This window comes from Blennius ocellaris (assembly GCF_963422515.1).
Source record: "Blennius ocellaris genome assembly, chromosome: 2".
In the NCBI taxonomy this organism is placed as follows: Eukaryota; Metazoa; Chordata; class Actinopteri; order Blenniiformes; family Blenniidae; genus Blennius; species Blennius ocellaris.
In genome coordinates this window covers 9417070-9433887 of record NC_137651.1, presented here as the reverse complement: position 1 = coordinate 9433887, position 16818 = coordinate 9417070, and the positions used below count along the sequence as shown (strand labels likewise).

Here is a 16818-nt window from a genome sequence, read left to right as displayed (position 1 = left end):
TCGACATCTGAGGATGTGCTGTAGTGTGCGACGTTGTATTTCATCTCCTGGTATGGACACACCTCAGTCTGATCTTTGCAGCCCGCGGGCAACTCCTAAAAGGGTCCAATCCTCTGTGAGTTTCACTCAGGCCTCGCCTCTCCCAACCCCAGCAACACCTGCGCTATGAGCTGTGTTGCTCTGCGCTCCAGTAGAGACTCCGCATTACCGCAACTTCTCCTTTCGTACAAGTCACAACAGCAGCTTTGCATGAATGACGGGGAGATGCATTCTTTATTAAGCCGCGTTTCCTAGTATCAGATGCATGCTGCCTGCTTTCATCCTCTTGAGCAGTTAGACGTTGTTGCCGCCTGCTAGTTACTAGTTGCTTCATAACTGTCACTTGTTATTCTAAAAGGAATTGAGTGTAACCCGTAGTGCTTCCTCTCTATCCAAGTTGTTCTAGTTCCTTATAAGCTGTTTTCGTTCCTCTTCACAGAAGTGACTGTGTCAGAGTCTTGCTCTCTCAGGGCTGTTTTGTCCCTCCCTCTTTCCCTTCTTTCTCTCACTCTCTCGCTCTCTCTCTCTCCCTCTCTCTCACGCCTCATGGTCTGGTATGGTCCGGTCCCAGCCTTGCTTGCTGCCACTGTTACTGCAGTTGGCCCAGCTCTGCCACAGTTTTCCATCAAAACACCAAACCTCAATGGTGCATTCAAGCCCGGGCCCGCTCCAGCGCCGCTCCTCCCTCACATCCCACCCTGTTCCGACTCTGCCTTCTTTCGCCCTTTTTTGCTTTTTGCACATTTAACGGCCTTATCCAGGAAGAGGTCCTCGCTCAGAGCTTTATAGCTGGATCTGAAGAATCAAATGAGCTTAGCTTCTTGATTCTCAAATGCTGTCTGTGAGGGGGTTTTTGGAGGGAGGAAAAAAACAAAAAAAAACAGCCTTTTTTTGGCATGTCTAGGTTCTCCTAGATGTGCATACTGTGTCATCTGGAGTCTTAAAATGTTTAAGTTGAAGCCGCACTTGAACAGTTGCAGTCGTCGCTCAAGAAGAAAGACTCCAGTTTTAACGCGATTTTTGTTTGTATTACCTTGAAAACAACATTCTTGCAGCAAAAGCACAGTTTCTGTATGACTTTACACGCTGTGTTTGAAGGCAGCTGTAAGGCTTTACTCAAATGAGCATGACAGCAGAAGTTCTGTTTTTTCCATGTGTATTTTTGTACTGCAGTCATAATTTTCATCACAACCTATTAGAGTTCTGTTCTTCTTTTGCTTGGTATGGAATGACGGAAAGTAATGAGCTAGCTGACAACATCTAATATCTGACATAGACAATAAATGAAGATTTAGCACTTCATTATTGCAGTTGTAGATTTCATATGAAATGTACCGGATTCTTAATCATCCTGAATAGTAGTCGTAAAGTACTTGAACTATCATTGAAGCAAGGGTTTTACTGCTGATATAATAAAACCCGTGTGATAGTTGACTTGGCTTTTCCAGTGAAGTTGTGCAAGTCGTGTCTTGTGTGTAAGCGATGTATTTGAGTGGAAAATCCAGAGAAAAGTTGGCCTTGGAATGAGACCCTTTAATATGCCCAGTCAGCCTTGCAGTCATCAGAGTCGAGCTCCATCAAGATACAAGGGGACTCCAGTGAACTATCAGAGCTCGCTAAGTCATAGCAACACTTTTTCTTCACAATGTCTATATCTTCAATACAGAGTAAGCACAGTACTCTTCTCTACATACTGACGGACGATTTTAGACAAGGCTCGGCTATCAGCCTACGCCAGTGTCGCTAATTAAAGTTGTTAGTTCCACACATGACCAAGATAATTACTTCCCTCAGACAATACTTCTTATGTCTGGCTCAATGTGGGTCGTGAGGTTTGCTCGCAGTGCTCTAGTCAGCATAAATTAAGTGGATGTATTGTAAATATACTTTTAATGCTTTCTCCAAGTACATTGATAGGATTTTTCCAGCTCTTTTTATGATTTGCAAATAATGGCATTCTAAGTCTGTCCAACTCAGCAGGGAGGCTCCTGTGTTATGTTCTTAAAATGTATTGCATGGTTCGCACACATTAATATAATAACAGCTGAAGCACCAGAATACATGATGGTTATTAACTATTAAGACGGGCTTCCTCAGCCTTTTCTATATCTGATGTCCTGAATCCAACTGCATTGTTGTTGGAAGCGGCCATTTAAGAATTCCCCTCAAGGTATTATATATTGCATTTTGCAGTCTTAGTCAGTCAACATTGCAATTTCCAATTGTGTTATTATATTTGCTCATGCAGTATTTAGTGTCTTTACCTTGTTAGATATATTTTTTCCATGTCTTCATTATATTCAAACAAAATTGTTTTTCTATTTATTTTGGCCTTTCAGCAGGAAGTAACATGTCGCCTTAATGTAAGTGCTTTCACTTTTTTTCTCGCATCATGGTGTTGCATCGAATACAAAATTTCAATTGATTGAAGTTTTACGTCTTTCCGCTGATTTATGTCTTGCCACTACATAAATCAAGCTTGATGATTTGACTGTCGGCTGGCTGCAAACACGTTTGTCTTGTCGTGTTCACAAGTTTGTGGTTGGTGTGTATGATGTCCTTTTAGTTCCTCTTTGCAGGCAAGGACACTTTTGCTTCCACATTGGAATTACCGATCTGGTTTGATATTTTTTTTATCATTCCTGTCAGCTCAATCTCACACGATGCTCACAAGAGCTGAAGAGGCGAGTCATGATGATGTATTCTTGTTTTTGTTAGTGTAATTTTTTTTCTATCTCTTCAAAAGAGTTTGCGTGGTCAGCAGAGTTAGCTTAGTGAGCATGTTGTGGCTTATTTCTTCTTGACTGTTGTTGCTATGCATGTCAAATAACGGCAAGTCTTGGCTTTTAAGGAAATGAAATAAATCTGGTAAAAGAGGGCAGTTTGTGCACACCGAGCAATCTGACTTTGGACCTGATGCCTTTTGTTTGGTAGAGAGGGTTTTCTTCCAATCCCAATATTGGCATTTTGACCTCCATGTCCGGAAAAGGCACTGATTTCCTAATTGCTTCCAATGTTGATGCTTGCTTGACAGCAGTTAATTTTTGTGTGCAAATGTGTAAATTTGACTGGTACCTGTAAAAAAAATCCCTACACACTGTGATTATTGTCCGTCGCAAAGGAAAGATAGCAGTCGTGGCAAAATCTTTGGTCTTGGCTCTGAGACAACCTGTGATAAAATTCAGACAGCAATTTGAATTTTATCAATCAGAAATTTGGTTTGATTGTGACTGCTGCTGTGACCTTCGACCTGTATTCTACAGTTATATGTCGTTGGTTTTCTTGCAAAGTGAAAGACCTTCACAGTAAATGCTAACGTTAAATGCCAGTTCATACTAACAAGTACTTACTTCTAGATCCCTTTGCAAAATTGGCCTCTCTTTCCTAGCCACGACCACACCAATATTCTCCTCCTCCTCCTCCTTTTTGTCAGATTTGTTTCCAAGCACATATATGCCAAAATTGCGAGGGCTCCATTCACGTTTATGTTTAGAACGTGTTCTTGTGCACACGGCAAACTTCCCATTTATTAGATTCATGTCGTACAGTGTGGCAAGTTGTGAGCCTATAAGATTGTTAAAATCGCAGTCTTCCACAGTATTCCACTTTTTGAAAGTAAAAGTCTATTTGTCATTACACCATCCCACAGTTGTTTTCTTTCACTTTCGTCATGGCTTTTTGTGGTTTTTGATGAGAGAAAACACTGAAAATACTGGTTGTAAATAAAGGACTGCAGACCTCAACAGTGATGAGCTGTCATCCAGATCTCGTTGCTCGCGGCAACCAGGGTAGTTCTGAAGTTGAGTCCTGCTATGGGTGTATGTTTTCAACATCTTCTCCCAGAGGCCTGGCAGCTCCAGGATATTTTCAGCTTGCTCTTTAGGAGCAGTACCTATAATTAAAGAAAAAAAAATGTTCCACAGTGTATTCATTATAGCTTTAAAAACCATGCTATGTTTGATATTCTTTGCACTACAGAGATCCCCATCCCTTCGTATGGGCATGATGTTTCCATCTTAATCTACAGCAGAGGTGTCAAACATCTGGCCCAAGGGCCAGAAACATCCGTCAGAGGGCCCAACCTCGCCGATGGAATGACGCTGTAATATTAGGTCTTGTAAAAAGTGGATTAAATGTGAACATAATCAAAATATACTTATGCTTCTTTTCACTAAAAGTATTTGGAGTCCTTTTTGCGATCTAATATCACTGAACCAGCCGACTCAGGCCGCGTGTGGCCGATGAACCAAAGTGGACTTGATAAACCCGCTCTGGAGTGAATGGCTATCGGCTCATTCTGCAAACATTAATGTGATTTAAGTTGTAATAAAAGCCGAATGCTATAAAGCGTGTGTATTTTAGCACTTGCAGATTATTTGAAAAAATTAAACCATTTAATAGAATTGGTTAACTTCAAACAACTACCTTCCCCACTTCTTTGCACTAAAGCTTAAGTAGCTATAATTTTACTGATTGCATGTGGTGTATGTGGCACCTGAATTGAAATGAGTTTGTCAGCCCTGATCTACTTCATCATTACCCTCATAGTGGGTAACATGCATTATAATTTGAGTCTATATTTAACCTTGTATTCTAGTTAGAGGACTTCATCTGCCCTCAATAAGTTTGCCCCCAGCAGGTTCTTTGAACTGAAGTGGGCTTTTTTTTTTCCCCCCCTGTAGATTCTTGCATGATATTATACTGAGCACAGTGTTTTTCATTTCCATTTCTCCAAAGAAGAACACGAAACTTAAAACCCCATACTGAGCATTATTTCCAAAAAAAAAACCCTTGACTCATAAATGAAGCTCAGCTCAGACATTTACAGACAGCTGACACATCATCCAGACCCAAAGAGCTCTGTCACGTTTTCATCTGTTCCTGTAGGATCAACCAAGAACAACATCTGCCTGCTCAGTCTTGCCTTCTCCCAGCTTGTACATTCACATGTACCATTTCGCTATGTGTTTATATGCTGACTTTTCCATGTCTCCGATTCAGAGGTTGCTTAGGGAGTGGGCTACTTAGGGCACTTTTTTTTTTTTTTCTGCAGGAGACTCTGGAACTTATTACAGTCTGAGGCATTTTCATAAACGGGCCATTCAGCTGCCCCTGCTTAGGTCTGAATGGGACACAGTGTCGCAGGCAGAAAGAGAGTTAATGTGGACTCGTAAGTCCCGAGACCTCCCCATTACAGAACACTAATGTTCAGAACCATGTTGCTGTTAGTTGTATTTTTCTTTGTTGAAAATGCTCTCCACTTAGATACAAGAGTGCAATTTATCCCGACCGCTATTGTATGTGTGTAATGAATAATTTACAAAGTATATCCTATATAGTTCCAGTGAAAAAGAAAGCTTTACATTTGCTGAGCAAATAAAGAGATGTGGGCATGCCAGTAAATGTGTGGGACCGTTTCAAACTCCAAGACGACAATCTTTTTTCCTTCATCAAAGTAAAAACAATAATAGACTATTTATATTTTGTCTTTATGATCCCAAGACAATGTAACAATATAACTTGAAGCCCAGTAGTGGAAGTAGCTTTTCATACTAAATGGATGTAGAAATGGCAAAAAAATGCGTCCCGCTGTCTGAAGAAAAATGAGCTGTGCTGACTGCACCCCAACATGGACTCCTCAATTAATGTTGAGAAGAGAGGGCCACCCAGATAACTGGCACAAGCATCATATTTAAAAGTCTTTCCTTTCAGGGGAAAGTACATTAACAATATGATTATTGTCACCATTTAAACGACAGCATGTTGTTTTAGAGTGGCTGACAAAGAACTTTAAGCATTAACGGTTCTTTTGTTTTCGTGAAGCGTATTCATGACTTATCTTTATTTCATACTGGAGTTGAAATGGTTTGTTTTGTAAGAATTGCGAGGTAATATCTTTTTTTTTTTTATATATATTTTTTGAAGTCCACTTCCACAGATGCCAATGTGCATTTTATTTGTTTTTCCATCACCATTTAGAGTGAAATTGTCAAAGTTGTTAATAAGTTTAAAATTAATTAGAACTTCTTGTGTTAAACAAAAAAAAAAAAGACAAAAAATAATGTATTTTTTTGGAGTCTTTTGCTATATAGTAAAGAAAAAAGAATTTAAACCAAAGCAATGAAACCAGTTCAAGGACGGCTGATGTCATGGTCTTGCGACCAAACACAACCTGTGATAAATATTAGTAAATTCTCGGAGAGGCGAACAAGTACTGTACTTAATTCAAGCTCCCTTTGCAAAATTAGTGTCTAAGTTGGCCTCTATTTTTAAGCTCTTTCCAGTTGGATCCATACTCTTCTCCTGCTCTTTTTTTTTTTTTTTTTTTTTTTTTTTTTTTATAGATTTCTTTCCAAAAATATAAATGCCACAATGCCGAAGACTTAGTTCATGTTTACGTTCGGAACATGTTTTTGCCTGATCACGTATTCTTCCACAATCATGTCGACTTACGTCATCATAGGCTGCTATTTAGCTTGTGTTTTCATCATACTGTCTGCACACAGCAAACGTCATGTGGCGGCCTAAGTTTATTTAGATCTGTGTCGTACAGTGTGGCGGGCTGTCAACTTTTAAGCCCGTTAATATCACACAGTCGGCAAGAGACTGTACCTTACCAACAGAGATTTAAAAGTATTTATCGCTGCATCAATCTGTGTCAAGAATCAGTCTCGGGGCAGGCTGCTTCAAGCTGAGCACGCCATGAATGTGATTCTGGTGTCATTATTACAGTCGAGTTGCAATGGCTGTGACACACAGCTCAGATCTGCGAGACGGAGGACATTTGACCTGGAAAAAGCTTTAATCTGCAACTAAAGAACTCTGATGTTTGATCAGATTATCGTGTTTACCACGATAAGAATCTAAGGAGAAGCTGTCACCCCCCCCCCTGCCCCCCTCCCTCCACCGTCCCCACCACCACCACCACCACCACCACACTCACTTTATAGGCATCAACAGCTCAGCTTCCTCAAGCTATTTTAATTAGGTAGTCTATCAGGGCCTGTGAGAGATATACTATTAATCCATTTGTTTTGTCTTGCAGGTTTCCCAAGAAAGCAAACAGGTAAGAATCTCCATCTTGTCTTGTTTTGTTGTAAAGACTGGTTTGCAATCTTTGTGTGAACACAGAAGTACACACCTCTTGTTTTTCATACACAACTACAGACGAGGGAAATGATGTAGGTTTTACTAGGCGGGGTGAACTGCAACACAGAGTTCTTCAGAATCTGGACATACCCCACCAACCCCCACTCAGGCAACACACGCAACACACACACACACACGCACACACACACATACACACACACACACACAGTGAGGGACAAAGGGGTCCCTCTTCTAAGGGTGGCCCATCACTGCCTTTCACTGTGAACAGAACAGTGGCCTTTCACAGTTGGGGCCAGTATAGGCAGAGGCAGCCGCACATCGCCTCCCAAGGTTCAAGCCGGAGTCTGGCCTTGTGGCATCTCTGCTGAGGAGCGCCCTTTCTCTGGCTTTGCTCTCTGCGCACTCAGCAGAGCAACTCCACATCCTCTCCGCTTGTCGCATTATACAGTCGACACACTCGACGTGATTCATACACTACGAGTGTCCCCTGACACATTATTCTCAGTGCTGAAATGAACAATTGTTGGTTCTTTCTGTTACTGTAAGTCCTTCTGAAGTCTCACTTGGCTGAAACTTGCATGCATTACAATTACCGCTCGTACAAAAGATGCGTCTGAAAAAGGCTAGTGTTATGGACTCGACTTGCTGGACCCGGATTTGTAATAAAAATGCAAATTTTTCGATTATTAAAGTACAGTATTTCACAAATTTATGACGAATGTTACAAATGTTCCATCGAAGGTCAATAATCCGTGATCTTGTGCACCTCATCTCTACGAGGAGATTTCCAATAGCATTTGTATTGCACGAAGGAAAGAAAGGCAGAGCTTCTAAAGAATTTGGAAATGCATAAAAAATAGAAGATTTAAGGATCATTAGTGTTATTTTAAAATCATTTACAACAAAGCTGAAGCAAGACAAAAAAAAAAAAAACAATAGCTCATGACGATGATAACAATGGTATTGTTTTTAAGCTGACTCAGCGACCTGCCTTAACGCTCTTAGGTGGCATGTATGCCACAAGTCTTGATGCTCTGATCGGATTTGCTGCCTAAATCCGATTGTTGTTTTTTTTTTTTTTTATAACATATTATATCAAGTGACCCATATCTGATTCTCACAATTATACTTGCCTGCAATGCCAGAAACACTGGACATGCGTACTTGTACTGTTTACATATTTCAGGTGCTGCCACGGATGCATCTTGTGCATTTTGTAGCGCAGGCCGGCCCTGCTATGAATGGATCACTGAGATTTCGTACTGGATCTCAAAGCTTGGACTTCCTGAACATGAACTCCAACGCATCATACAACAAAGGGGGGTGTGAACATGCAACACCCGTCTCACTCATGTTATAACATCACCTGCACTGAGCAGGGTAATAACAATGCTTGATGAAACAATAACAGAAACACAAAACCGGCGCGTATAATTACAATAAACTTCTAGAAAAAGTCCCGGGTAATATCATCCCATAATCCCTTGCACTTACCATGTCCCCCTGTTGGTTGTCATTTCAACATGAATGTGAACTTTGTAAAATACAGTTTTGTTACATTCTGCAACACCCAGAAATTTCAAAGTTTCCCCAAGTTAGAAATAATCTCACAGTTTGAGCCAGTTTGCAACTGCTTCATCCTGCTTGGCTTTGACTGTGAGAAAACCTGTTGGCAGAAAGATCTGAGGAGTCTGGGTACTTCATAACGCACGAGGGAATCAGAAACGTGTTAATGTCCAAGGCCGTTTAGTAGCAGAATTTTAAAGTCTTATCATTTGAGAGAGCGCTGCACCAAGAATCTGACAAGAGGATTCACAATGTTGTGCTGAAGCCCTACAATGACAAGTGTTATGCTAAAGTACTTATTACCGATAGAGAGTAGTGTCTCCAGGCGCAGGAGTGCACATACAGTGGTTTGACACATATTTCAGGATGTCAGTGAGAGCCCTCTGGGAATACTGTCATTGCACGAGGAGGTAGAAACACAAGCCATCAACAAGTTTTTTTTTTTTTTCCCTGCTTTGTCGGCATGTGAACAGCAACAGTCCAACATGGAACAAAGGTGTGTGAAAGTCTTAAGGAATGAGCTCACATCCTGGACAAAAGCAAGTTCTGCTTACTTCAACTACCTGCTCGCTCTATTTCTCACAGATGTCCTTCTTTTCTGTCCAGAACCAGCAGCATTCTCAGTAAAGACCACCCGCCAGACAAGAAACCCAAAAGTGACAAAAGTTCACTTCCCTGCAATGAGTTTGACCCTACAGGTAATTTCTCACTCTCATTTCTCAGTCCACTCTCATGTTCTGCTTTTTTCGTCTCCTCCCTCACTCTGTCACACTCTGACCTGGGTCCATCTCGATCCTCTGTCTCACATTTGCATCACTCCCTTTCTCTCTGGCTGTCCCTCTCACACATTTCTTCATGTCTTTCTCTTGAACACATAAATTGTTTCATTACACAAAGTGTGCTGATGACAGTTTGCACAAGGCATGCTGAGATGATGTCGGAGGATGTGTGGACTTTGCTCAGTGCTTTGCTCTTGATTGATGGACAGCTGTCGACGACGTCTGGGCACCAATCTGCACATGTGGACTAATCCAGATGTGTGAATCTTACCATCGTGATTGCGCCACTTGTTTTTGAACAGGAGGCATACATGTGTTTTTGCTTTTATCTAATTCGACTAATCTGTCCATTAAAAAAAAAAAAATCAGATACATACGTATTCCACTTGCATTACAGTAAGGATTTCACATGTTGCATTACATGTTGTTGACTATTAAGCTGATAAGCACAGTAAGGTTTGATTAATGCACTGAAAACGGACAGCTCTGTGTATAACGTTCTTGTAGATTCACATAAATCTCTGGGTTTTGTGTGCTCAAAGTGGTTGGGTGGTCTCATGCTTGCATGCATACTTGAAGGGCATAGAAAGCCTCTAAGCCTGTTTTGCTCCCCAGTTTGCAGTTTATAGCGTGGCAAGGCGGTTTAAGTTGAGAAGCAGACTGATATGATGACACTCCCTGTGGTATTTGTCAGTAATCAGGGCAGTGTGATTTCAGATATGACTGAAGCTTCTGTATTCACAACAAAACCAGAAATCCTCTGCCCCACATGGTGGCTTATCTGTGTGTGATGCAACAGAACACAGACAAGAGTGGTTACACAAGACATGCGTTCTGCTGCCTGTCTGCGTTCACACCTTTCCTCAATGTTTTATGTGCATTCCTGTGATTTTAGAATAGTGGCCAAAGGCTGGAAAATACTCTTTATTTAACCGATACGTCCATCTCTCGGGTCCTTTTTAAAGCTCACGTGTAGGCATGAGTCATCCATGCATTTTTGTTGTGAAATTCTGCTCATCTGCATGACGCTTACGACTGCATTTTCCTTTCATTCATCTGCAAGTTGCATGGACTGTTTTACCAAAGTCTTTCTAGATTTTCTCCTGACTGCATGTTTTCTGTCATAATTAAAAAGTGGTTTGGGTTTGTTAGTGATCAGCAGAAGTAATAGACTTTAGGAATAAACATTTCGAGACAAACTGACATGTTGTGAAGTAATTTTCCACTTGATCAAAATTTAAGATACACGGGATAGTCATCTAAAGAAAACAACACTTCCTCTGTTAGTAGAGTTTGCCTAATTATAGATGCCTTTATTGTGTCATCTCCTTTGCCACAATGTATGGCACCACCCACCAGGGTGTCTAATAAAAAGTCTCAATTACACCACTTATGCATGCAATTGCAACAGCTGGATATTTAAACATTACAACATGAAACGGAATATACCAGAAACCCGTATAAAGGTTCCGTTTAACTGAATATTTACTTGTTTATACAATAGTTTTATTTGGATAGCCCATAGTTTCACTTTACAAACTTCAAGTTAGTTGATTTCAGTGACTGCACCCTAGAATACTTATCCAAACCATAATTATTTTTTTTTTAATTCAACAGCTTGTTTATTCATTTAATTTTCTTCTCCCATGATTGTTTTTTTTCTCCCTCATGATTTTCTCTTTCCTTTTTGTGTGTGTGTGTGTGTGTTTCCTCTCCTTGTCTTTGTGTCGTCTGTTTGTCCCTGTGTGCCGCTGTGCTGTCTGCGCTGTGTTCTGCCTGGTGGGGGCTGTGAGCAGAAGCTCTGGTGGTGCAGAAGAGTGGCAGCAGCAGTGTGCTAGCAGAGGGGAAGCCTGAGTCCTGTGGTAAGATGCTCCATGCTGAGGATGGCCGGTGCGACCGCTGCGTGTATACATGCTTCCAAACCCCGCGTGAAATAGCCACTCGCTGTTCGAGGCAGAATGATACCGAACAAGTCTGCATCCTTTTTAATAGTAAAAAAGTATTTTGCTTTCATAGCCAGAGGTCTGAGAATAGGTGCCAGGAGATTAGCCGAACTAGGACACGTCCGCTTGTAATTCACCTGTTTTGTAATCACGAAGGGTGCACGGAGCTCTGGTGTTTGGAATGCATTAACTGATTACTCAACTCAATGCACATTTCTTTTTCTTTTTTTTTTTTCTTCTTTTTTTGCCAAAACAATTTTAATCAGCAGTTTGACATTTTGCTGTTGATTAGGACAAAACAAATAATTTAAACATGTCAGGCTTTGGGAGAGAATACGTTGCCTTTTCTCTCAATTCTCTGAAATGTTAAAGAACAAATTGATCATCATTGCAACATTATAGCAATCGACAGAATATGATTAAAATCATGATGAGCTGCAGGTGTGAGTATTTATAATAAAGCTTAAAAGAATAAATCCACATCACAAGTGGCAAGTGTTGGCATCTAAAAACAGGATAACATTATAAAACTAATTTGTTTTTTTCAGTTATTTCTACATTCAAGATCTCGATATTGATACGTTTCATCCATTTTGTTTTAATAAGTCAAGTTAATTAGTACATCTTGTTAAATAAAGAAAATGTATGATCTCTTCAATCATTCCTTTTGTCCGATACTCTTTCAATTTTCAAGGCTCCAAAGATAAAATGTATAAAAAAAAATGTTTAAATACATTTTTTTCATCATGTAGCGTTGATACGATGAGCAAAATCTGACATTCATGTGGAATTTTTGATGTGATTATTTTCTGCTTTATGGAAAATGGATTTATGTCGCTTCAATAATTAATTCTGCCAGCACGGCAGCAATGAATCAAATGTGAGCAGCGGCGTCTAATGCACGGATTACTGAGTGTATGAGACATTAGCAGCTGTACTGAGTACTAACATATAGATTTAGGATTACCGTAATGCACTTTCTCTATTTATTTTCCCCCCATTAGTTGAGCCAGATCATATTATGTTGTGTTGGATTTTCAATAAGCAGATATTTTGAAGCCAAGCCCACACATTATCTATTTTCTCACTTACAGGGACTTACCCATGTTTAGCGTACAGCTAAGCACTCCACCAACAATGGATTTAGTGACTTGGTGTCCGCATTAGGGAAGTCATTATGCAGCCTCGTCGTCCCTGTGGCACTTCCTTGCCTTCTACATGATCTTTGTCTCTTGTTCAAGTGAATGTATAAGACCAACTCTTAAGGATAATGTCTTTAGCTCGCTAATGTTTTTGCAAGTGAAAGTTAATTTCTGTCAAGGAAGCACTTAATCAACGATATGTTTTGTTGTTCCGCGTCATGTTCGATCTGGTCAGTTCAGAGGTGAATAAATCCACTGCTAAAAACAATTAAAAAAAATAATTTATCATAAACCCGCACTTGGAGCTCCCAAAACTCAGACTTTCACATGGAAGGAAAATAACCTGACCTTTCTTGTGCTATTCTAAAAACTTGGTTTCCTTCTGTTCGTGATTGTGGCGCTGAAGGCGGTCAGTGTGAAAGGTCAGATCACTTCCTTGTGTTTGAGTCAAGGGTGCTGATTACGGATTGGTCAAAAGCTCTGAATAATACATGAGCTGAGATGGATTAACCTGATCAGTGATCATGTCAGCACACCCACTCTTCAGTGTTTGTAGCCAGCCACCGAAGACCTGTAAAACAGCATTGAACCGTGAACACAGTTGAAAGTTCAACATCTAGAGGCAACTTCACACCAGCTCTGGGATATGGATGGCTTCATCTGCTTTCTTGACACCTCTGCCCTCTCTACATTTCACCCCTTGCTCCCCTAAGCTCTATGCTTACCTTTTATTTACTGCCCTTCCCCCAGCCTGGGGATTTTGGCTACGCTGACCTCTCTTCCATATATGAGCTGCCTCCTTTCCACTTTCAACCCTCATCGACTGACTCACCCCACAAGCCGACGCCGCAGCTCAAAGGGTAACCCAGCTCAGTCTGGGTCATGTTCCGTATCCGTTTCATAGAGATGCTCACAATTTGCTCATCTCTGTATTTAATGACATGACATGGTATAACGTCTTTCTCCCATTTGTGATCATTTTTGCACAATTTGCATTGTTTCCTTAAACATGTACTGTCTTGTCCACCAAGTCGGAGTCAGATAGACATGTACGATAAGCACTAATCTCTTCCTGCCATTCTCCTGAAAAATCAGATAAAGAACCTGAAACGTTAGTTTCCACCTTTTGACTTGTGAGACACAAACAGATATGTCTGACTGATTTCCATCATCAGTCTTTTACATTTTGAATTATAGTCAGGTTTTTGTTTTTTTTCCTGTATTGCTAACAAACTCCGATGTGCTTTTATTGAGTGTAATTGCAAAACGTCCTTTTGGGTCCAAAATACTTAAAACCATGGGTGTCAAACATATGGCTGTTGTTTCAAAGTTTGAAAGTGACGAATAAGATATCAAATGAAAAATTGTCAATAAAAGCAACTGCCGCTTCGTCGTTTGGTCAAACTTATAGCACCTAGTTAGCAGTAAGAGTAGCAGAGTGAATGAAACACTGAGACTTATACGTGAACAGCAGATGGCAGCATTGCTGGCGGTTGACGGATCATTGACGTGGTTGTGAAAGCTAGCTACCTCAATGCAAAGTAGTTTCAGAATCAGCATCATCCTACAAGGCCTCACTTTATGAAGGCATGTGTGCTAAACTGCATTAACATTAACATTGACTAGTGAAACATATCCTTTTGGCAGATTTGAACAGAAGTTTTGAAGAAATCTGAGGATATTCCATGATATTTAGCTCTAGTGGCTTCACGTTAAAATCACACTAAAATCGATGAAGGCATTTCATTCCTCCAAATGTGCTTCTGAAGTCGATACTAAAACAACAATGTAAATTTAGAGTTGTCGCTATCTAAAGTTCAACGACGACATTTTAGTGGCCAAACCCAACTGGAACCTTTTGCCTCCAGTTACATTAGTTTCTTGCCAATGGACTCAATCATCCTGAAAACAGTAATCCGTCCCTGGAGATATGTTATCTGTATGTTAAAAGTTCACTGTGTGTCGAACCTTTCAGATGTGTACATTGAAGGTCTTCTTGGTTGTTTACACAAAATATTATTGACGTTATAGACCTTGGTTTTTATGCCTGTTCTATACTGCAGCATAACATTAATGCTAAAGGTTACATGTCATTTTCTCCTACATCTGATCAGTATTTGTAATTCGATCAACAGTTACTTGTAATGCAATAGACACACTTTCATACGAAGGTAAACGTATTTTATAGTTTTGCTAAGATTCCTTCAGGCTTTATAGCTATTTTAATTTACGACAGGCCATAAAAAAATCAGGTGTCACAGCAATCAATCAAGCCCACGGTATGACTTCTCAATGAAATCTCCTGTCATTTTACAAGGAAAAATAACTAAACAAAAATGGCCCATCTTCAGAGCAGGTGGTATGGATGCCAGGAGCAATATAGCAGTGAATGCTCGTTAGTTATTTGAAGCCAATTCCAGCTTCCTATGGGGAGAGGCAAGGTACACCCCGGCATGTTGAGCGTCCACTGCAAGGCAAATAAAAACAGAACCACACACTCAGACTCGCATGGGCAATTATAGTGTCACCAATTAGCCGCACATGCACGGTTTTGGAGTGTTGGACGAAGCCAGATTACTTGGTGAAAATGCATGCCTGCATAGCGAGAACATGCAAACCGCACAGTGAGACCTGGCCCAGATTCAAACCCGTGACTTTCTTGTGATGAGGTCACTGCAACACCTTACAGAGCAGTGTTTCTAATATGTTTATGAGGAACAAATAAACAGTCTATTGTGGAGATTTTCACAATACACCTGTTCATCTTTAGATTAAAAATATTAAATAGATAGAGTATTAGAGTTGCTATTCATAACTTCATATCTTGACTTCCTACTGGACCAATATATAAACTGTGGGCGCCCATATTAAACCTAAAATAATGGACGGTTTTACACATTGTATCACTCAATGGAGTCCCTTCACAATTAATGTTTTAAACGAGCTGGATGGTATACATGGTTTTGCTGACCACCATAACTTAGGTAAACTTCCTTCAGTGGCTTCCTAGTCCTTGTGAAGAGGCTGTTCTGTCTCTCACTGTCCTCTCCGTCTCTCTCACAGGTCTGGTCCCGCGATGCGTGATCATCCAGAAAGATGAAAATGGCTTTGGGCTCACTGTCAGCGGCGACAACCCAGTGTTTGTGCAGCTTGTCAAAGAAGGTAATTCTGAGTGGCTCACACTTAAAAGGAAGAAGAAAAAGATGTTGTTGCAACAAGTTCTTGTGGTGGGAGCGTTTGTAAAGAGATGTGATCTGAGTGATCATTGGGACACTAACCACCACAACCATTCAACACCTATTTAGACCAGTGACGTCATTGTCTGGGCTCTACGTTTCTTTCCCAGTAGTGTCGCTGCAGCTTCTGTTTTATAATGTGGTCTCCTGAAGAGGGGACTTCGGCAGGATGTCACTATGTTTCCTGGTCATTTTTTACTGGTTAGAGATGATGATGCAGGCTATATTCGGATCACAGAAAACATTACACCGTCTGTACTTTGGTGGAAGAAACAGAAGGAAGGAACTCGTGGTGTGCTTTACTTGCACTGTCATCAATGCTCTGCTGTGTTTACCGGCTCCTGTATGTACTACTGTCACTGACTCAACACAAATAGTTTAATTTGTATGATTTCCACAACTTTGTGCAACTTTTTCACTTCAATGACAACTTAGAAGTGGGTAAAATGTGCCTGTGATCTCTTGATACAGTTTTTTTCATGTTTTGTACTGTGTTGACCTGCATATCTGTTCTGATTTCATGCAAACGTTATACACGTGAATTTGGTGACACTTGTTAAACGTCCTCATAGACAGGAACTTGAAGAACCTAAAGTTGTTTTCGGTTGACAAAATACTTAATCTTTGCACTGCTGACTGCAGAGTCAGACGTAGCTGTCATAATAACCTGTCTCATGTCTAAATCCCTTTGTTTGGGGTGGAGCTGTGAAACAGGTCCTTCTTGTAATATAACCACTGTTATGGTCTTTCAAAATAGTCATTTTGCCGCATCTGGTCTGTCGAGGCTATAAGGTGTATTCAGCCTGCAGAAACGGCACCATGAACCCATATGGTCTCCTTCTCATTTGCACTTACTTATGTCACTCCTCCATTTGCTTGATTTATTTCTGTACCTTTAATGTGTTTTTTTTTTCCTCCTGTCGTCTTTTCTAGATGGGGCTGCTCAGCGGGCTGGTGTTCAGACAGGAGACAGGATCATCAAGGTATTATCTTCCTCTTGCTC

At 40.6% G+C, this 16818-nt stretch overlaps 1 protein-coding gene across 5 annotated transcripts in view; it reads left to right on the top strand.

Annotated features, from left to right (window-relative positions):
* Window positions 1-16818, top strand: part of arhgef12a (Rho guanine nucleotide exchange factor (GEF) 12a) — a 47611-nt gene that overhangs the window by 10105 nt on the left and 20688 nt on the right. For 2 of the 5 annotated variants that reach the window (XM_080508136.1, XM_080508133.1), the window contains exons 2-6: window positions 7085-7105; window positions 9322-9413; window positions 11291-11356; window positions 15643-15741; window positions 16749-16798. In XM_080508136.1, the coding sequence (XP_080364262.1) occupies window positions 7085-7105; window positions 9322-9413; window positions 11291-11356; window positions 15643-15741; window positions 16749-16798 (328 nt within the window). Of the gene's footprint in view, window positions 1-2378; window positions 2403-7084; window positions 7106-9321; window positions 9414-11290; window positions 11357-15642; window positions 15742-16748; window positions 16799-16818 lie in introns of all 5 variants that reach the window. The other 3 variants (XM_080508137.1, XM_080508135.1, XM_080508134.1) reach the window with 2 other exon arrangements.